This window comes from Ursus arctos, chromosome X (genome assembly GCF_023065955.2).
Source record: "Ursus arctos isolate Adak ecotype North America chromosome X, UrsArc2.0, whole genome shotgun sequence".
Taxonomy (NCBI): domain Eukaryota; kingdom Metazoa; phylum Chordata; class Mammalia; order Carnivora; family Ursidae; genus Ursus; species Ursus arctos.
Window position 1 is genome coordinate 103139633 of NC_079873.1, and position 21767 is coordinate 103161399.

Below are 21767 nucleotides of genomic sequence, written 5' to 3' on the forward strand. Positions count from 1 at the left end.
GGGCCTGAGAATCTGCATTTCTAATAAACTCTTTAGGTGATGCCCATACTGCCGACACACAGAGGAGTAAGAACATAAGCCACACCTCTGACCTCAGACATCAGGACATCATCTTTGGGAAAGAAGCAGAAAGATGGGGGAGGCTCCTTGAAAGCCTGGGCCATTATGGGGGCCCCACAAAGGCAGTCTAGAGGAGTATGTTTGAAAAATCGATGACTGAGAGAGAAGGCAAAAGGAAGGGAGAAACTTAGATCCAGCAAACAGCGCTAGCCCCATGTGTACTAAAGAAGCTTACTTAAGAAATAGGCTGAAATTTTGGAATGACAATACCTACTACTCTGTCAGGCTGTTCAAAAAGGAGCAGGGGATCAAGAATGGGCAACACTGAGCAGCAGGCCCCACTGCTGCAGAAAAACATGTGGCAGAATAAAATACTTCTGCTGCCAGCGAAGTGACAGAAGTTACTTCGGGCCTAGAAAGTCCGAAGTCTAAGGAAGGGCAGGGTTTTGGTTGGGGTCTTGGTCCTCACTAGGTCCCTAGGGCCACTGCCTTCAGAAACCTCCATGGCACCTCCAGTCAGCAATCTGCAAGGATGACTCTCAGGGAGCACAAAACGTGAGATGCAGGGAAAAGCTACCCTAGGAGGCAGAGCAGCCCTGCAGAGAGCGGCAGCGGCGGTAGCAGCCGGTGAGGAGCAGGTTCAAAACCACATGCCTCGGAGATCAGGAGCAGGCGCCACGAAGAAGCAGGGCTCTGAACTGGGTTTGTGGACTTGTCAGCTGCAAAATGAGGGCTGCCCTGCTCCTGGGCATTGGAGGCAGGGATATGAACTCAGTGTGTAATTAGGGGGTCTGATCCAGACGGCAAGAGAGGCCCTAGCACTGCTGGCAAACGTTCCTCGAAATCCATCATTCACAACAGAGGACAGAGGGAGGATTTCTCTGCACTGTAAGCAGAGGAGGTCAGTACCAAATCCTGGCTTTCCACAAATTACTATTTTAGCACTTCTAATCGTAATCATTTCAATTACGTTTTTGTTCTTGGTGTGATTGCTGGTCATTGGCAGTATCACTTGTTTTCTTCATCTTTGAAGAAGCTTAAAGAAACACAAGAAAATATTTATATTTAGAATAGTGGAAATGACAAGGTTATCCAAGATAGATTCTATTTATTCTTTCAGGCCCAGTAGGAGGAGAGCCATATGCTAACGTACATATTAGATAGTTGTAGGGAAGAACTGGAGCGGGTAAGTAGTGGGTTCTCAGTGGGAGGCACTTGTGTCCCCTAGGGGACATTTGGAAATGTCTGGAGACAGGCTGGTTGTTACAGATGTGGTGGGGGAGGGTTGCTCCTGGCATCTAGTGGGTAGAGGCCAGGGATGCTGCTAAACATCCCACAAGGCAAAGGATGGCCCCCACCACAAAGCACTGGGGAGCTCAAAATGTCAGTAGCAGCAAGGTAGAGAAACCTGAGGAGAGATGCGATGGGGAGGCAGGCCGATCGCTTTTACAATATTATCTTGTGTAATTAAAGCTATACTCGGGGAAACAGAGTTGTCTTCTGGGAGAAGGGAAAAACTCCCTCCCTCCAGCCTGCCCCAGTGAGAATGTGGGCTTTTCTCTGTGGGGAGGTGCAGCAGTGCAATGACTATGCTAGAGACCCCGTGAGAGTACTCGTGATCATCCCTGGCTGTGCCCGCTCGACAGAGGCAACAATGCCCAGGGACCTCAGCTGGGAAAGAGGTGACCAAAGTTCCTGTTGCTAATCATTGAGATAGACAAAGAAGATTCCAAACTGTGTGTGCTGATTGCATTTTCACTAGAGTTTTAAGATGTGCATCCCTGGGGTGGCTGGGTGGCTCAGTTAGTTAGGGGTCTGCCTTCGGCTCAGGTCGTGATCTCGGGGTGCTGGGATCGAGCCCTTGTGCATGGGGCTCCCTGCTCAGTGGGGAGTCGGCTTCAGTCTCCTTCTGCCCCTCCCCCTGCTCATGTGCTCTCTCATTCAGCTCTCTCTCTCAAATAAATAAAATCTTAAAAAAAAAGACATGCATCCCTTTGGGTCTACGTGGTGGAAGATGACAGCCTTATTATAGTGGTAGAAGTCTATTTCATATGTGAAAGAGAGCTTGTCATTCTCCTGTCACCTATGTGATATTGTGAACATGATTTTTTTAATGTTTTCCTTTTTAAAAACCATTTGAGGTGGCCACTCTTTATGCCTACCTGAAACTTTCTTCCTACCTAAAGTAGGAGTTAACAGTTAAAGACGGAGGAAGCAATATAGCTGCTGAAGTGATTCTTTATCCCAGAGGTAGAGGTTACAGCCTATTGTTCCACTGAACTACATTATGAGTTTTCTTACTGACTCCCCTTTCCTAAACTTTCATTCTTTCCTTCCTTTCGCATTGTCTGTTCTTACTGGCTCGTCCTTTAAAAACTTTCTCTTTTTTTTCCCTCAGCCTTCAAAAAGAACAATTTCACAACATTTGCAGCAACATGGATGGGACTGGAGGAGATAATACTAAGCGAAATAAGTCAAGCAGAGAAAGACAATTATCATACGGTTTCACTCATTTATGGAACATAAGAAGTAGGAAGATTGGTAGGAGAAGAAAGGGAAAAAGGAAGGCGGGGTAAACAGAAGGGGGAATGAACCAGGAGAGACTATGGACTCTGGGAAACAAACTGAGGGCTTTAGGTGGGGGGGGATTGGGCTAAGCCGGTGATGGGTAGTAAGGAGGGCACGTATTGCATGGTGCATTGTGTGTTATACGCAACTAATGAATCATCGAACTTTACATCAGAAACCAGGGATGTACTGTATGGTGACTAACATAATAAAAAAATATTAATATATATATATTTTTTATTTATTTGATAGAGCGCATAGGCAGGGAGGGTGGCAGGCAGACAGAGAGGGAGAAGCAGGCAGGGGGCCTGATGTGGGGCTTGAGCCCAGGACCCCAGGATCATGACCAGAGTCAAAGGCAGATGCTTAACAACTGAGCCACTCGGATGCCCCTCACCCTTATTTTTTTTTTTAGCTGACTTCTCTTTAGATCTCTCTACCCTCTATTCCTCCCTTCTTTCCCCTTCCCTCCTTCCCTTTCTTCCGGATACCCTTTACCTTTTCTCACTCCCTTTCTTTCATTGTCTCTTCTTCTTTCTTTTCTTCCCTGCCTGCATATCTGCCTTCCTTCTTCCTCTTTCCTCCCTTCCCTTCCCCTTCCCTCCTGCTTCCTTCATCCTTCCTTCCCTCTTGCTATTTCCTTCTTTCTTACCTTCACCCAACTGCTCACCGCTCACCCTTTCTCTCCCATCTGTGTTCCTTTCTTTGATTTCCTTCCTCTTTCCTTTCTTCCTGCCATTTTTCTTTTATTCTCTTTTTACTACTCCTCTTTTAAAATTTTTTTCCCCTTTCCCCTCTCTTTCTTTATGCATCTTTGTCCTGTCTTCACTGCTGCTTTCTCCTATTTAAAAATCAGTTTTTTGGGGGGTATCTGGGTGGCTCAGTTGGTTAAGCATCTGCCTTAGGCTCAGAGTTCTGGGATTGAGCCCTGCAGCAGGCTTCCTGCTCAGTGGGGAGTCTGCTTCTCTCTCTCTGCCCCTCCCCCTGCTCATGTGCATGCTCTCTCTCTCAGATAAAATCTTTTAAAAAATCAGTTTTTTCTACCAGCAGACCTGCCTAGCTGACTATCTATACAGCTATCAATCATCTTTCTGTCTTTATTTTACCATCTTTCTTCACTGCCTTCTAGTTTTTAATTCTCTTGCACATCACACAATTGTACTTGATTTTCTTACTGGTCTTCCCTTACACTCTCACATCCCTCCCCTGTAAGTAACATTTCCCTACTGAGTCATCCTGTACAAACTTTTCTTTTCTTCCCTCTGCTTCTTCTTGCTCCCTTCCTTTCTCTTTTTTGTGGCTCATTATAATAACTTCTTTCCTTTTCTCTCTCTCTCATTTGGTATGTTTTTTTCCCGTCTTACTACTAGTTTCTCCTATTTGAAATCCTATCTGTCTGTCTATCTATCTCTTCATCCATCCACCCACTACTGTTGAGCTGTCTCATCAATTTACGTGTCTTTATTTTACTCTGTTTTTAAGTAATTTCTTTTTAGATCTTCCTCTCTCCCTGCCTTTCTCAGTTGTACTTAATTTTCACAGTAACTCCTACTTTTAAACTCCTGTGTCCCTTAATCTCACATCCTGTTATTTTTTATTTTACCAATTTTCCTAGCCTCATCCTTTTCAAAATTCTTTGCTTTCTTTCTCCTCCCTCCCTCCATTCCATCCTTCCATCTTTTCCTCCCTTCTTCAGCTGTCATACCTGCTTCCTAGAATGTCTTCCTATTTATCTTTTTATGCTCCTTTTCCTTTTTAGTAGACTGTACTTCTAAAGTACAGTCTTTTCTATCTATGTATCTCTGTATCTGTTTTATTTTACTATATTTGTTAACTAATTTCTTCTTTTTAGATCTCAGTCTCCCCACCGTCCTGTCCATGATTATGTAATTTTCTCACTAGCTTCTTCCTTTCAGCATCCTGTCTCTCATGTTCATACTCTTTGTAATTCCTTTTCCCAGACTCATCCCTTTCATAAACTTCTTTACTTCCTGCCCCTTCCTTCCTTTAATACAATCCCCTCCCCACTCCCCCCATTTCTTTTAATCTCATTATATTCACTACTTTAAATTATTTTTCCCTGTTTCCTCTATTTTTTTGTCCTGTCTTTGCTACTGGCTTCTCTTTTTCCAAATCAGTTCTATCTACATGTCTGTATATGAATGGATGTAAGTATGTATGAATTGATTGATCAATCCATCTAATTTTAATGTATTTTTAAACTGACTTCTTTTTAAACAGCTTTTTAAGTAAGCTCTATGCCTAACATGGGGTTTGAACTCATGACCCTGAGATCAAATCGTGTGCTCTCCTGGCGGAGCCAGCCAGGTGCCCCTAAACTGACTTTTTAGATTGCTCTCACTCTCACAATCTCTCTTTTTATTTGGGTTTGTCCTACTGACTTATCCTTTTTAAATTTCTTTCTTCATCTCCCTCTCTCCCTCTTTGTTCATTTATTTTTTCTCTGTATGTCTTTCGTCTCCCTTTTCTTTCACTCTCTTTTTTCTTTGCCTGTTTGTCTTTCTTTCTCCTTCCTCTAGTCTCTTTGTCTTACCTCTTTGCCTTTGTTTTCCTTCCATCACTGACATCCAGTGTGTATGTGTGTGTATATATGTGTGTGTGAGTGTGTGTGTGTTTTCTTACTGGTTTCTTCTATTCCGTTTTCTTTCTTTTTCTCTCTTATTCATTCTTTCCCTCTTCTCCATTTCATTCTTTGTTTTTGTACAATCTTTTCTTACTGCCTCTTCCTTTTTAACCTTTTGGTCTTATTTTTTATCTATCTCTGTTTCGTGCTTGCTATATTTTAAATGACTCTTGTTTTGTCTCCTTTAAAAAAACCCTTTTTTTCTCTCTTTTTCTTACTAGCTTGTTCTTTTTCTGTTTTGTATAATCTTTTCTTATTAGTCCTCAGTTAAAATTTTTTCTTCTTTTTAAAAATATTTTTCTTTGTCTCCCTCTGTTTCAGTCTACTTTCTTGGAAATGTTTTCTCTTACTGGCTCCTTTTCTCTGTCTTTCCCTTTATATACATCTTTCTCCCTCTTTGTCATATCTTTTTTTTTTAAAGATTTTATTTATTTAGTCGACAGAGACAGCCAGCGAGAGAGGGAACACAAGCAGGGGGAGTTGGAGAGGAAGAAGCAGGCTCATAGCAGAGGAGCCTGATGTGGGGCTCAATCCCAGAACGCCAGGATCACGCCCTGAGCCGAAGGCAGACGCTTAACGACTGCGCCACCCAGGCGCCCCTGTCATATCTTTTTTTTAACTGTCCCCTCTTACTGGCTCCTTTTTAATTAATTAATTAATTATTTTAGAGAGAGAGCGCACATGAGCAGGAGTGGGGAGAGGTGCAGAGAGGGAGAGGAAGAGTGAGAATCCCAAGCAGGCTCCATGCCCAGCATGACCCTGCTACAGGGCTCAATCTCATGACCCTGAGATCATGATCTGAGCTGAAACCAAGAGTCAGACGCTTCACCACTTCACCGACTGAGCCACCCAGGTGCCCCTGGCTCCTTTTCAAACCTGTGGTACAGGCAGTATTGTCTACTATGCCACTTTACAGAAGTGCTGAATTTGTTATAATGTATATAATATTGTGTGTGTACATTCTTTACAACTTGAGCTGTAACTGGGAGGTGCCTTGCATAGTGCTTAGCACTGGTAGTGTGAGCTTCTAGGGTTTCCCTTTCCAAGGGTCTTCTGACCTTACCACATAAGCACATAGAGGTTTTTGTTGTTGTTGTTTTTACAAAGCCACCAATATTTAATATATACATATGCATCTTCTACTTAGATACTTTATCATTTATTGTCTCTATTGTCTCTCTCTTACCTTCTTTTTCATCCTGTCCTTTGTTTTCAAATATATTTTCCTCTGGTCTGTCTCTCTTAACATCATCTCTTTGCATTTTTTGTAAATGATAAGCAATTTTTTTCTCTAGAAGTGCTTGTTTCTAAAATATTAAAAACATATTTAAATGTTTAAAAATATAATGGCAGCTTGCTACTGGAAATGCAAAACAGATATTTCAAATATGATGGTCTACTTGAAGGGTGCCCTCATTCCTATTTTGAGATTTCTGAAGTCACAATGAGTATAAAACTAGGAAGGTAGTAAGGGGTAAGTTTCCTTTTGTTGTCCAGCATGAAGAAGAATACATTGTAACAACTAGATCCAATTTAAGTCATTGTGCCCCTTCTGGAGACTGGTCCCATTTCAGAGCAGTCCTTGAAGTCCTGGTTCAGACCAAACCGGGTTTTTCCAATAGCTATCCTCGTGAGTTTAGGCCACTTTTGATAGTTCACACTTTAAAATATCAAAATTGGCAAAAGCTTTTCCTCAAATAGCCCAAGTTATAAGTAAAAGCTCACTCTACCTTCCGGTGAGTTTCCTCCCTGACTTTTTGACGTTGTTCCTCAATTCTTGCTTCTCTTTTAACTTCTTCTCCAATCTTTGTCAGAAGTAACATTTCTTTTGTCTTCCATTCCTAAGGAGCACAATGTTATGGTAGTTAGAAGGGGTTCTCTTTTATGACCTTTTTTTTTTTTTTTATTTTGTCAACAAGCAAATTAGATCAAGTCAAGGACCTTACAAAAATTGGGTAAACCATAATGAAAATCTTATGTTGGCTTTAGAATGGGCTTCTCTCACTGCTTTTTATTGGGAATATGTTGATGCATGCAATGGAATGGCAAAAGGAAGGAAATGATTTTGCTTTTGGAAACTTAATTCAAGTATAAGCCTGGCTTCAAAGATGGATCTAAGAAGATGTTGGCAAGAGGGTTTTCTCTTATTGCCTAAGGGGTGTATCATATGTAATCTGTTGCCCGTAAATGTATTTCGGTAGAGAAGATAAATAAATAGGCTTGTCTGAATTTTGAGAGAATACAGCCATGATTATTTTTCACTAGAGTTAATATCTAAAACTTTAAAAGCAGATGAGGTGTTACTATAAATGCAATATAATTTGTGATATCAAACTCACTAATGTTAAGTAAAAGCTTGTCTATTATAACAGTGATAAAATATTAATAGTGGTTTATTATTTAAATTATTATTATTAATAGTGGTTTAATTTTTAGACCTGAAATAGCTTCAGGTCATATGGTGGGACTGCTAAAAATGTTTATCGATGCAACAACCATATGCAATTTTCCCTTCAATGTTTAAAATTTGGTTTTCCTTACCTCTTCAATTTGTCTACGGAGACGAAGTTTTCTTTTAATGTGGTCCTGATGTCGTTGCTTTTCTTCCTTCATCCGGCGTATGCTCTGCTTTTCTGCTGTGTGCTCAACCTTGTTTAATTCCCTACTAATCATATCTAAATATCTAGTAAAAGTGCAAATATAAGTGAAGGTAAATTGGGTGTTTCCCTTATGATGGTATTATCAATCTTGATATTCCCAAACCACCTTCTGGGATGCTTTTTATTTCTTGAATACAGAAAATGTAGAGTTTTTCAGGGATCTTTAAGTTAACCTAATCCACCAGCTCACCATACTGTACGAATTTTACCAGACCCTGTTATACAAGTCTGTTATTGTGGTTGGGACAATGGCAAAATTTGGAACAGAGTGATTAAAAGCATTTTACATAGAGATTACATACAGCTCTGCAGTTTGGGGAACATGAATTTCCAAAGACAGCTGAAATCAACTTAAAGACTGACTTCAAAACACAAGTTGATTTGAATTTCCTTTAAAAATAAGTGGGTACTGGCCTCTCTGTAATTCCCAAGTCCTTGAGTGACCTTCCATGTACAGAGAGGTCCACAAACTACCAGACCGGGATCTGGGTGGATCAGCAAGTACTCTGGCATATCATGATATAAACGCATGGACTTTAAGAGGCAGAGTAAGGTGAACTGACCCTTGTCCCCAATAAATCATAAAGAGAAAGAACTCTAGCTCATCTCTGCCTCCTGGGGCATGAGCTTGGCCTCTGAATAGTAACACTGAATGTGTGTGAGTTGTTGCTGAATGAACATACATGATTGGTTGGGGAACAACACCTGTTTGTATTAGCATCAGATAAAGTTATAGGAACTCTCCTTTTCTGACCCTGCAGTGACTTCCTTCAACTTAATTTTGAAACATGCTTAACACACCTTCTCTCTCTCTGCTACTATGGATGTGGGTTTCCCAAGCTCAGGAATGTGGACTTTGGATTTCTTCAAATTCAGTTTGGCTTACCTCTTGGGCTTCTAGTGAGTCCAGTTTCTCAGGTAGAAACTCCCCCCAAGCCTTGGTATCAGGGGGTTCCCAATCCCATTACCTCTTACTCTCCTTTCCTTTCTCTCCACATTGAAAACTATAGGGAGTTCAATAGTGTCTAATCCTTTTTTTTTTTTTTTTGGTCCTGCTTTCAATTCTTTCTAGTACTTTTACAACTTTCTGGGGTCTACAATATGTCCATGAAATATGCATTGACCTCAGTCGTACCTGTGCTTTATTACCAGCTGTTGGTCTGGAGTTGCTTGTGTATCCTCCTGTAACAGCCATTCTTGGAACTGTTCATTTTCATAGCTGTCGTAGGGTCTTCTGGTTTCATACAACTTATTTACTTGTTTTTCAATCATTTTCTGAGAGAAAAAAAAATCAAAGTCTCTATACTGGCTAGAAATAAACCTGTCCTTTGATAGGCCGTCTTAAGTGTAGGGCTTGGTAAACCTCCTGTAGTTTACACATGGTTAATTCTGTTAATCTGCATTTAAGCCTAGTGTGGCTCCATTCCAGATAAGTGAAAATTTCTCTCTGTAAATTAAAGGCAAAGGTCTCATTTTTATCTCTTATAAATCTCTAGGGATCTTATTTGATTTGTTATCTTCATAATTCTAGGTCAGGTAATTATAAGTAAATACTCTGCGGAGGACCAAACCTTTCTTCCAAACCCTACATAAAAACTATCTTACAGACCCCAAATAAAACAAATTTAAGTATTAACTTACTTGTTCTCTTACATAGTTTCTTTCAAAGTCTAATTTTAAAGTGGTCAGATACTGCCTGTACTTATTCAATTCTTTCAAGGTACATATGACCTATAAAAGCAAAACCAAAAACCGAAGATATAAATAGAAAGTTGTAACAATCATAAAGCTTTGCAAAGAAGAGTGTCATAAGAATATTCATTTTAGTAACAATTTTAGGATCAAGGGTAATAATAGCACATTGTGGTAGCAATTTGGAAAGCAGTATCTAAAACTGCTGTATCATCATGAAATTTCTATCTAAATAGTATTATTTCAAGAATATGGTTCACATCATAATCAGAAATTTACAATTCTCAGTGAATTTATTAAAACACCAGTATAATAATGACATTCAACACCCCCACCCCCCAATTTATTTCATCATGCTGTTTTCTGCTAGGTTTCCATTTTGTCTCTAGTCTTCTCAAAAAGTGTAGGAAATATTCCTTGAAAGGTATACTGTGCCTTTACTACTTTTAAAGCCAGAGGAAAGGCACTATACTATAGCAGGGAGAAAATACATAAATAAAAATATTTATATGTATGTCTTTACATATTTGAGTCATTTGGTGCTTATCTTTTGCTGTTATCAAAGAAAAAAGATCAAGAAGGAACAAGTAGTCTTATTTAGAAATCCAAATACTGAGTAATTAATTGAGTTTTCTAATAAATATTTCTTACTGTTTAACCAAAGTTGAAACAGGCTCCTAGTGAAGTACATAACCAAGTGTCTATCAAGTCCCTAGGTTTCTACTGGTTAATGGGAAGGAGGCTTCAACCTACTTTATTGTTGCTGGTGATGTAACCGCCCTTCTTTAATCTCCTTAGGATATCCTTTCGCTTATGGTATGCTTTTAAATGGGGATCATGAAGGCTTTTATAGCTGGTTTCCAAAAGTCGGCAATAAGGATCAGTCAGGTTAAAGTCATAAGAAGGCTGATAAAGCTGCAAACACACAGATTCAAAAGTATTACGTGTGTAAAATGAATGAAATTGCACTTTTAAACCTCAAGTTGTTGAAATGACTAGGTTGGTCAGTGAAAAAAAAAAAAAAAAAACGCAAGCTGAACCTGAAGTGAGGGAATCCGGAAAATGGATTGATTTAGGTGAATCTAACTGCCTTTCTCTTCCCCTCTGCTCTATTAGAGTTGTCTTCAGGCTGGGGGTGGTAGCCTCAACCTCAGCCCAATTCATGAACACTGAGGTGTGGCCCTAAGAGTCCTTCAAGGCAGGTAGGATGCCTCATTTGTGGGCAAGGGGAAAAGACAAGAGAGGCAGGATAGGGTTCTAGCTTTCTTTTTCCATTTAGAAGCTTCCTTTGTAAATTTCTGACTGCTTGATTGATGCCAGGCTTTTGTCTTTCCTAATGAACGTATATCGGGAAACTGGATTCCCTGACTACCAATGTTTCCTTAAAAAGGCAAAGAAACTTAGGGCTTCAGAGGGGAGGGGGTTGGGGGAATGGGATAGGCTGGTGATGGGTAGTAAGGAGGGCACGTATTGCATGGTGCACTGGGTGTTATACGCAACTAATGAATCATCGAACTTTACATCAAAAACCAGGGATGTACTGTATGGTGACTAACATAATTTTTAAAAAAAGGCAAAGAAAGACATCCTTCTGGGCAATGATTTAATTTACAGTGAGACTATATAGGAAGCCCATATCTTTCCTAGAAGAGAAGTGATCAACAGTGATGGCAGTTGAAACACTGCTGCAATTAGCAGATTGATTATTGCTTCTTCTTTTAGATGTTGACTTTTGTTGGTAACAGACATGGGTTGACCAACCCTGGGCTACTGACCTATCAAGAAAAAGACAAAGCCATTTGTTGAGGCCAGGGTAAGTGTTCTATTGTCAATTACAATAATTGGCTTCCCCGAAATGAAGAGTCTATTGTATCATTACTACGTGCCAGTGGGAGGTCACAGGGGAGACTTCTAAAAGTATGCAAATTGTTCTTTTCACTTAACATGTTATCTGTTCTTGAAAGCCGAATGTCTAAGTTAATTGGCAAAGTATTTACTGTTAACTTTCAATAAAAGCAATTTAAGGAGTTTGTGAACAGTTGCTAAGTATAGTATACTAATATGCAAATTAATTTATAAATAAATTACCTGAAAATAAGTTTGTTATCAAAATGTTGTATAGGATCAGTTGTCAGGTGTGGATTAATGCATAGCTAAAGACAGGTAGGTTACATTGTTACATTTTAATCTGACTGGAAAAAAGTCAAATACCATAATTTTGCTTCTATCTGGATTCAAAACAGCATGAAAGACCTTTAAATTCTCTGTTTCTGTAGTGATCTGCTAAAGTGGCATGCAGTTGAGGAAGCAGCAAGGTGAGGTAATGGAGTGTGGCCTAAGAGTCAGGAGACAATGGTTCTGGTCTGAACTCTGCTACTATCTACCTGTGACCTTAGATAAATCATAGCTTCACTTTACAAGGTGGTCATGAGGGTAAAATGAGTTTAAAAAAAACACAATACCTAAAGGTGTAAATATAAAGTCTTACTTCCTTGAGGAAATCCTGCTAAAAGACAAAGGTCCTACAAAGTTAGTCTTCAGGGTAGCTGAATGTAGTGCCCGATCATGATCAAATGCATATATTTTGGGGTAATCAATATAATAGATATCAGTATAATTTAGTATAAAAAAATCTGGAAATAAGAAGTAGTTAACAAGTGAACAACAGGAACAGAATAGAAATATAGCAAATAGATGTACTGTATGGTAACTAACATAATATAATAAAAAAATCAACTAAAAAAAGAAATATAGCAAATAGAAGATATTTGAGGGAAAAAAACCAACAGACAGGGCTACAATTATAAACTAGGAAGCAGTGTTATTACTAGTAGTGAAATAGTTTTGAGTATGTTTCAGGAAAGCTAATTTGTGGGAGTGTGACTCAGTAAATTTCTGTGAGGTTGGCATATATTTAGTAGAACATTATGCGTTTTCAAAAGAGAAACTCTATTGTTTTCCAGCAATAAAACCTAAAAAACATATATATTAGACAGTTATCAGAAATACCAAGAAGCCCCTATTCATCCTTAATGACGTGCTAGACAGTGCAAGAGTAAGGAAGTCAGAATTATTTCCGTAGAATCTTTTGCTATTGTGATCAAAGCACATTCTCACCAGAAAGTTCTGAACCTCCTTTAGTCTTGGCCTAAATTATGGACAAAGCACAGGGTGTTAGGCAGAGGGCTTAAAATGTGTAATAATGTGAGTGCAGCACACCGTATCACTAATCTTGCTGACTCATTCCTGAGTAAGGCACACCAAGGGCATGTAAATTCTAAGGAAAGATGAGATAGTTGGGTGTTGTGACACTTGGGAAAGGGTTTGTGTAGTAGCTCTTAAAGGATGGCTCAAATTGAAGGTCAGGAAGAAGAGTGCGTGCCAGGTTGTGGGAGCCAGATGGACACAGGCACTGAAGTAAGAATTAGCAAGAAAAGTGTAGGTAGGCAGAAAAGACCCCACCCAACCTTTGGGAACTGAGGCTCTGGGTTGGAGATAAGGCTGAACTGGATGGCTGAGGCATATCCTGGGGCCTTCCATCATTAAATAAGCGAAGTTCAGACACTAATCACTTCAATTCATTTAACTCAACTTGGTGTGTTAAGTTGAAGTTGACTCAAAGCAAAATCATAGCAGTGTTTCAAGTTTAATAGCGAGCTATTAAAAAGGATAACGAAAATCACTTAAGCACTATTAAAACTCAGTTTACCTTTTCACTTATATTTGTAGTATAGAATATATTGTTGCTTCCTGGGATAATAGGCAGCTTGACCCCAAGAGGAAGATCCAATAGATTAGCTGCACCGATCTCTGGAATGTTTTTTTTGTGTGAGCCCTGTCAGATACAATGAAATACTCTGTCTATTTTTAAGAACTGTTATTTTCGTTTAGACCAATGTACTCACGTTAAAATGGGCCAATACCTCCCAATAAACCAAAGAATTCTACACTCAGGGTTGAAAGAGCCCGCCCTGCTGACAACCCGGAAGGCCTCCCAGCTTCCCGGGTTACCAGCCCTATCTCTGGGCCCCACCCAAGGCTGGTCCTGGCCACAAGCCGCTCTCGCTACTGGCTGCCGGGCCTGGGAGCCTGAAGCTGAGTCGTCAAGCACCGGCCCCTTTCCCCACCTCGCTCTAGTGAGGTCTCCGCCCCTTCCGCCCGCCCGCCTTCCCGAGACCCCGCTTAGGAGTAAGGAGCGGGGTGACTACAGACTAGCCGCCACTCACGGTGTCGCAGTGCTTTCTGTCGGCAGTTAGGCTGCTGGCGGTCGCCTTAGCGGCGGCGGCTTCAGCAGCCTTATAGCAGTTGCTGAGGTACAGATCCATGGCCGCCCGTCAGCCCCCAGGGTGCCGCGGGGCTGGGGCTGCAAGCCGTCTTCGTTTCACCTCTTCACGCACACCTTTCCCGCTCTACGCTCTGATCAAGTCTGGGCCGCTGAGACGGTGGTCGCCAGGGTAACGCGTCCTATAGGCCACGCCTCTCATTGTGCTGCGTTCAGCGCTGGAGTACTGACGTCCTCAACGCGCAGAGCCCTCCGGGAGGGGAAAGGGAGCGGTGACCACTCGCCACTCACGCGCCGCCCCGAACCTTCCGCGCATGCGCAGGTTTAAGAGCCTCAGAGTTAGGGGAAGTGGTCCAAAGGTGTGGTGTGAGAGCGCGTGGTGGAGGTGACACTTCTCTCTGAAAGCAACACCTCTCATTTAAACTAAACCGGAATGTACCAACTGTCAGTGGGTAGCTGGCTGTAATTCTTACAATTCTTCCTGGCCCCCCAACAAGCTATGATTCTGTTCAACACATGTCCATGAGTAATTGTGTGGTTTGTCCTAAGGCCAGAGCCTTGGCTTTTCACATCAGCCGACTTTATAGACACCATGACCCCCCCTTGCCCTAGGATACCTCCTCTCCAGGCAAATTAACTTTTTTAGGGCTCAATGTTTTCTTCCTTTGTCTTCCCTTTTCCTGTCTTGGGCTCTTCATCTCTCTGGTCTCCTCTCCCTCCCTTTCTCCGCCTTTCTCCTATTTCTTTCTACCTTCTCATTAGCTTAGCCAACATTTCTTGGAGACGCTGTGCTGGGTGCTGAGGATACAACAGTGAATAAAACACAGTCCCTGCTGCCTAGGAGTTAACCAGACGGTAAATACATTAAGGGCTGGAGACTGCACCTGGTGGGTCAAGAGTTTGTACTTTGTCTTCATGTTTTTTTATGCATCTTTTTATTGTGATAAAAAACTGGCCAAACATAAAATTTACCATCTTAATCATTTTAACTGCACAGTTCAGTAATGGTAAGTATATTCACATTGTGCAACAGATCTCCAGAAGTTTTTCATTTTCCAGAACTGAATCTCTATACCCATTAAACAAATCCCCTTTCTTCCCTTCCCCGCAGGCCCCTAATAACCACTATTTTACTTTCTGTTTCTATGAATTTGACTACTTCAGATACCCTATATAAGTGGTATAAGTGGAATCACATGTTATTTGTCTTTTTGTGATTGGCGTATTTCACTTAGCATAATGTCCTCAAGGTTTATTCATGTTGTACCATATGGTAGGATTTTTTTCCTTTTTAAGGCCGAATGATATTACATTGTATGTATACATCACATTTTCTTTATCCATTCAACCATCAATGAACATTTATGTTGCTTCCACCTCTTGGCTATTGTGAATAGCGCTGCTATGAACATGGGTGTGCAAATGTGTCTTTGAGACCCTACTTCAAAGTTTTTTAGCTATAAACGCAGAAGTGGAATTGCTGGATCATGTGATAATTCTATTTCTAATTTTTTGAGGAATCTCTGTACTGTTTTCCATAGTGGTTGCACCTTTTTACAGTCTCAGCAGCAGTACACAAGGGTTCTAATTCCTTCACGTCCTCACTGTTATTTTCTGTTCGTTTTTTTCCCTCATTTTTTGGACAGTGGCTCTCCTAATGGGGTGAGGTGATAGCTCGTTGTGGTTTTGATTTGCATTTTTCTTATGATTAGTGATGTTGAGCAGCTTTTCATATGCTTGTTGGGCATTTGCTGTGTCCATGTGTTTGGTCTACTTTGTTCTCTGGGGCATTTAGTAACAATAACTACCATTTATTGAGAATTTACTAATTTCAGATGCTATGCTAAACACTTATCTCTTTTAATCCTCACAACACCTCATCTATGTTTGCTCCATCTCAATAGTTGAAGACATTGCTTACAATGGCAATGGCTATTATGTGATGGAACTGAGATTTGAATCCAAGTTAACTGACTGCAAAAGCTGTACTTTTTTTTTTTTTTTTTTTACTTTGGAACACAGTAATCAAAAAACTCCCAACAAACAAAAGTCTAGGACCAAATGGCTTCAGAGGTGAATTCTACCAAACTGATTCAATTTCATTGCTAGTAATCATTCTGTTCAAATTTTCTATTTTTTCCTGATTCCGTTTTGGAAGTTTACGTGTTTCTAGGAATTTATCTATTTCTTCTAGGTTGGTTAATTTTTGTCATATAATTTTTCATAAAACTCTCATAATCCTTTGTATTTCTTTGGTGTCAGTTGTTATTTCTCCTCCTTCATTTCTGATTTTATTTATTTGTGTTCTCTCTCTCTGATGAGTCTGACTAAAGCTTTATCAATTTTGTTGATTTTTTCATAGAATCAGCTCCAGGTTTCATTGAAACCCGTTCTATTATTTTTTAAGTCTCTATATCATTTATTTCTGATCTATTTTTTTATTATTCCTTCCTTCCACTGGCTTTGGGCTTTTTTCTTCTTTTGCTAGCTCCTTTAGGTGTAAGGTTAAATTGAGATTTTTCTTGCTTCTTTAGATAGCCTTGTATTGCTATAATAGTCCCTCTTAGAATAGCTTTTGCTACATTCCAAAGATTTTGGACTGTTATGGTTTCATTTTCATTTGTTTCCATGTATTCTTTTAATTTCCTCTTTGATTTCTTGGTTGACCCATTTATTGTTTAGTAGCATGCTATTTAAACTCCATTTGTTTGTGCTTTTTCCAGTTTTTTTTTTTTCTTGTGGTGATTTCTAGTTTCATACCCTTGTGATTGGAAAACATGCACGATATGATTTCAATCTTTTTGAATTTACTGAGGCTTGTTTTTGGCCTAACCTGTGATCTATTCTGGAGAATGTTCCACATGCACTTGAAAAGAGTGTGGATTCTGCTGTTTTTGGATGGAATGTTCTGAATATATCTGTTAAATCCATCTGGCCCAATGTGTCATGCAAAATCAGTTTCCTTGTTGATTTTCTGTCTGGACTTCCTTTATGTCTGTTGATAGTTATTTTATGTATTTGGGTACTCCCATGTTGGGTGCATAAATATTGACAATTGTTATATCGTCTTGTTGGATTGTTCCCTTTATGATTATGTAGTGTCATTGTCTGTCTCTTATTACAGTCTGTTTTAGTCTATTTTGTCTAATATACATATTACTACCCCGGCTTTCTTTTTACTTCCATTTTCATGGTTAATGTTTTCCCATCCTTTCACTTTCAATCTGCATGTGTCTTTAGGTCTGAAATGAGTCTCTTATAGGCAGCATATAGATGGATCTTGCTTTTTTTTTTATCTATTCAGCCACTTATGTCTTTTGATTGGAGCATTTAGTCTATTTATAATTGAAGTAATTATTGACAGGTATGTACTCATTGTTGATTTGTTACTTGTTTTATGATTGTTTTTGTATTTCTTCTCTAGTACTTTCTTTTCTGGCTCTCTTCCCTTGTAGTTCGATGGCTTTATTTGGTGATATGTTTAGATTCCCCCCTCTTTATTTTTGCATATATATTACTGGTTTTTTATTTGTCATTACCAATATGTTGACATATAACATCCTATGCATGGGGCGCCCGAGTGGCTCAATCGGTTAAGCATCTGCCTTTGGCTCAGGTCATGATACTGGGGTCCTGGGATTGGGCTCCTTGCTTGGTGGGGAGCCTGCTTCTCCTTCTCTCTCTGCCTGCTGCTCCCCCTGCTTGTGCTTTCTCTGTCAAATAAAAAAAAATCTTTTAAAAAATCCTATGCATATAGCTATCTGTATTAAGTTGATGGCTGCTTAAGTTTGAACCCCTTCTGAAAGCACTACATTTTTACTCCCCCCATATTTTATGTATATGATGTCATACTTTACTTCCTTTTATTTTGTGAATCCCTTGACTGATTTTTATGGATATAATTGCTTCTACTGCTTTTGTGCTTTAACCTCCATACTGGTTTTATAAGTGATTAATCTATTACTTTTATTGTTTCTATATACCTGTGAAATTTTTTCCTTTCCTAATTTTCTTACTCTTGATTATGGCCTTTTCTTTCCAATCAAAGAATTCTCTTTAATGTTTCTTGTAAGGCTGGTTTAGTGGTGATGAACTCCTTCAGTTTTTGTTTGGGAAACTCTTTATGTCTCCTATTCTGAATGACAGTCTTGCTTGATAGAGTATTTTTTGTTGCAAGTTTTTGTCCTCTCAGCACTTTGAATATAGCATGCCACTTTCTTCTGGCCTGCAAAGTGTCTGCTGAAAAATCAGTTGATAGTCTTATGGGATTTTCCTTTTATGTAACTGTTTCCTCTTGCTGCCTTTAAAATTCTCTCTTTATCATCTCTTTGTGCATTTTAATTATTATGTGTCTTGGTATGGACTTCTTTGGGTTGCTTTTGTTGGGCGCTCTCTGTACCTCCTGGATCTGGATGTCTGTTTCCTTCTCCAGATTACAAAAATTTTCAGCTATCATTTCTTCAAATAAATTTTCTGCTCCTTTCTCTCTCTTTTCCTTCTGGGATCCTTATAATGTGCATGTTATAATGCTTGATGATGTTGCTGAGTTCCCTTAACCTATACTAATTTTTTATAATTTTTTTTTTCATTTTGCTGTTCAGCTTGGTTGCTTTCTATTACCCTGTCTTCCAGCTTGCTGATCCATTTTTCTGCTTCCTCTAAGCTACTGTTGATTTCCTTTGGTGTATTTTTAGCTTCAGCTATTGGGTTCTTCATCTCTGATTGGTTCTTTTTTATATGTTCTCTTTGTCAAAGGTCTCACTGAGATCCTCCACTCTTTTCTCAAGTCCAATAAGTATCCTTATGACCATTACTTTGAATCTCTATCAGGCATATTGCTTATTTCTGTTCCATTTGGCTCTTTTGCTTTGATTTTGTCCTGTTCTTTTATCTTGGACATATTCTTCTGTGTCCTCATTTTGTCCAACACTCTGTGTTTGTTTCTATGTATTAGGAAAGTCAGCTACATATCCTGATCTTGAAAATAGTGTCCTTATGAAGAGATCCTTTAGTGCCCTGTAGTGCAGTATCCCCTGTTCACCTGAACCAGTGCTTCAGGGGTATCTCCTATGTGTGTTGCATGCGCCCTACTCTTGTGGTTGAGCTGCCTTTGCCTTTAGTCAGCTGCAATGGCTCACTCTGTTGTGGGCAGGATTTTGTCCCTGTGCTCTTTAGGGGCCAGTCTGAGGCTGCTTTAGGCTTATAGTTGAATCAGACCAGATTCCTGCCCTCAGCTCATTTGCAGGGGCTGTGGTGGCACTAAACTGCAGGGCACTCTGCCTATGTTGACCCCTGAGTGGCTTTTTTGGTGAGTGTGGCCTGCAGTCAGACCAGATGACTGCACCCAGTCTGTCTGTTGGATTTGCAATGATCCCAAACTATAGGGCTTTCTCTTTGTGCTGCCTCCTGTTAGGTTTTGGTTTGTGGGTAGGGCTGGCAGTCAGATCAGATGTCTTCCCCCAGTCTGCTGCTCGGGCTGCAGTCAAACTGATATGTGTGGTTATCTTCCCCTCTTTCCAGGGAAGGAGTCACTTTGGAGTGGCACTTGTCACTGTCATGGCTGCTTGCACAATGAGACTCCACTTTGGAGGGACGCCTGCTGAGTGGGACAGTTTGGATGGGGTGGATCCTCAGGAGAATGTAGGGGTGGAGTTTGCAGTGTTGGCAAGCTAGGTGGAGAGTGTTCATGCTGGTTCCCACAGTTGTCTGGGTCCAGGCTGGGAGGAGCAGGGAGAGAAATGTTACCCTCCAACTATTTGTTCTTGGAGAAGTCTCCTAAAGATCCCTGCCCTTCCAGCATATGTTCTGAGATTAGTAAATAAATCTCCTTCCCATATACCCCAGATACTTTTCAAACTGCTTCTTCTGTGCTGTATCTCTGAGGGGTTGTTTGTTATGCTGTCTCTTTAAGGGTGAGGACTTAGTTTCCTATAACCGTCTGGCTGCCCAAGAGCCAAGGCTGCTGATTTTTAAGATACCCAGAGTTAAGCCCACTGGTTGTATAAACTAGTGAAGTTAAGTCCTACTGGTTTGCAAAGCCAAATGTTAATGGGAACTTGTCTTCTCAGTGTAGTTCCTCCATGTGTGGGGTGCCTGGTGTGGGGTTTGTTCCTCTCCCTTTTCCATGATTGTGGTGTCCCTCCCACTTGTGGTTAGTCTCTTCAAGAGTTTGGTTTCCAACTGGGTTTCTGCCCCTCCTACCTTCTTGATATGGACTCTTCTTTATGATTAACTGAGGAGAGTCTGTTCTGCCAGTTTTCGGTTGTTTTCTGAGTTAGTTGTACTGATGTGGCTGTAATCTATGTGTATCCATGGGATGAGGTGAGTTAGGTTCCTCCTACTCTGCCATTTTCCCAGGTTCCCTCCAAAAGCTGTATTCTTAATCAATGCACTGCACTCTTCCATGTGTTCTTGTTTTAATTCCACATATATAATTAAAACTCCTGCATTTAAAACTCTAGCCTGGTGATATACTCTACTGCAAACCAAGCATCTCTACGTGGATGTCTGACAAGCAACTGAAATCGACATACTCAAAATTCAACTCATCTCCCCACAGTGAAACGGAACAAAAAAAGGGCCTCATTATTCTTCTTGTATTTCCTCTTTCAATGACTGGTACCACTTCTGTCCAAGCAAGAATCCAGAGAATGCTCCTAGATGCCTCTATTTCTCTGCAACTTTGACATTCAATCTATCCCAGAGTCCTACTGTTTTTATCACCTGAATATTTCCCGTATCTCTTCCCTCCTTGCCATTTCTTCTACCACTACTCCAATTAAGCCACTCATCATTTCTTGTCCTCACTATTATCATAGCCTCATTATATCTCTTCCATCTTTCACCTCTCCAACCCATCTTTCATTTTGCTATCAAGGTGATCTTTCTAAATTGCAAACTGATCATGTCTCTCCCCTGCTTAAAACTCCTAATGATGGTCAGGAAGAATGAAAGCAAAGCATAAAATATCTCTGTGGCTTGGCCTTCCAAGATACTATTGCTATACCACCTCTCAAAATTGACCCTACAGTAATACAGAACTGCTTTCGGTTTGTCCTCTGCATGCCCCCTGCTAGTTTATAACTTTGTGCCTTTGCTCATGTTGTTCCTCCTGCCTTGCATGACTATGCTCCTTTTTTTTAAAGATTTTATTTATTTATTCGACAGAGATAGAGACAGCCAGCGAGAGAGGGAACACAAGCAGGAGGAGTGGGAGAGGAAGAAGCAGGCTCATAGCAGAGGAGCCTGTATGCTTCTTTTTTGCATGGTTAATTCTGGGGCCTCAGTTGAAATGCCTGGGATAATTGGATTCTTTCTTCATGAGTTTTTTTTTTTTTTTTTAATCCTCTAGCAGGTAAGGCCATGCTTCTTCACACGGTGGTTTTATGGGTCCCAGCTTTGAGAAAGGACAAGCCCTAAAGTACAAGTACTTTCAAGATTTTGATTGAATCACATCAGTCAAAGCAAGTCACATGGTCAAGCCTAGGAGAAGATTAACTAAAGGCATGGATGCAGAGAGGTGTTGTTCATTGGAGGTGATTAATATAACAATATAGCACAGTCCGTCCTCTGGTCCCTGTGGTTCATGTTCCTCCTATATGCAAAATATATTTACCTTTCCCAAGACCCCAAAAATTTTATCCTATTATAGCATCAGATCCAAAGTCCAGGATTTGTCATCTACAATTATATCCGAGGTAGCTTCTTGTTACTCCAGAGAACTATGAACAATTTGCCTTGCTTACCTATTACTGTGTAACAAGTTACCCCTCCACTTAGTAGCTTAAAACAATACAAAACCATTTATTACTTCCCTGTTTCAGACAGGGCATCATAAGGTATAGCTTGTCTCTGTTCCATG

General features: G+C 40.2%; 1 protein-coding gene across 2 annotated transcripts in view; it reads right to left on the bottom strand.

Annotated features, from left to right (window-relative positions):
• Positions 1 to 14214, bottom strand: part of LOC113271000 (fibrous sheath-interacting protein 2-like) — a 76736-nt gene extending 62522 nt beyond the window's left edge. Inside the window, exons 1-9 of one of the 2 annotated variants that reach the window (XM_044391674.3) lie at positions 13851 to 14214; positions 13334 to 13459; positions 10378 to 10539; positions 9574 to 9663; positions 9068 to 9207; positions 7814 to 7955; positions 7003 to 7113; positions 6459 to 6579; positions 1031 to 1096 (exon numbers count right to left, since the gene is read on the bottom strand). In XM_044391674.3, coding sequence (XP_044247609.2) covers positions 1031 to 1096; positions 6459 to 6579; positions 7003 to 7113; positions 7814 to 7955; positions 9068 to 9207; positions 9574 to 9663; positions 10378 to 10539; positions 13334 to 13459; positions 13851 to 13949 — 1057 coding nt within the window. In that variant the 5' untranslated portion in view covers positions 13950 to 14214. The remainder of the gene's footprint in view (positions 1 to 1030; positions 1097 to 6458; positions 6580 to 7002; positions 7114 to 7813; positions 7956 to 9067; positions 9208 to 9573; positions 9664 to 10377; positions 10540 to 13333; positions 13460 to 13850) is intronic. The other variant, XM_044391675.3, reaches the window with a different exon arrangement.
• Positions 14215 to 21767: the final 7553 nt, after the last annotated feature.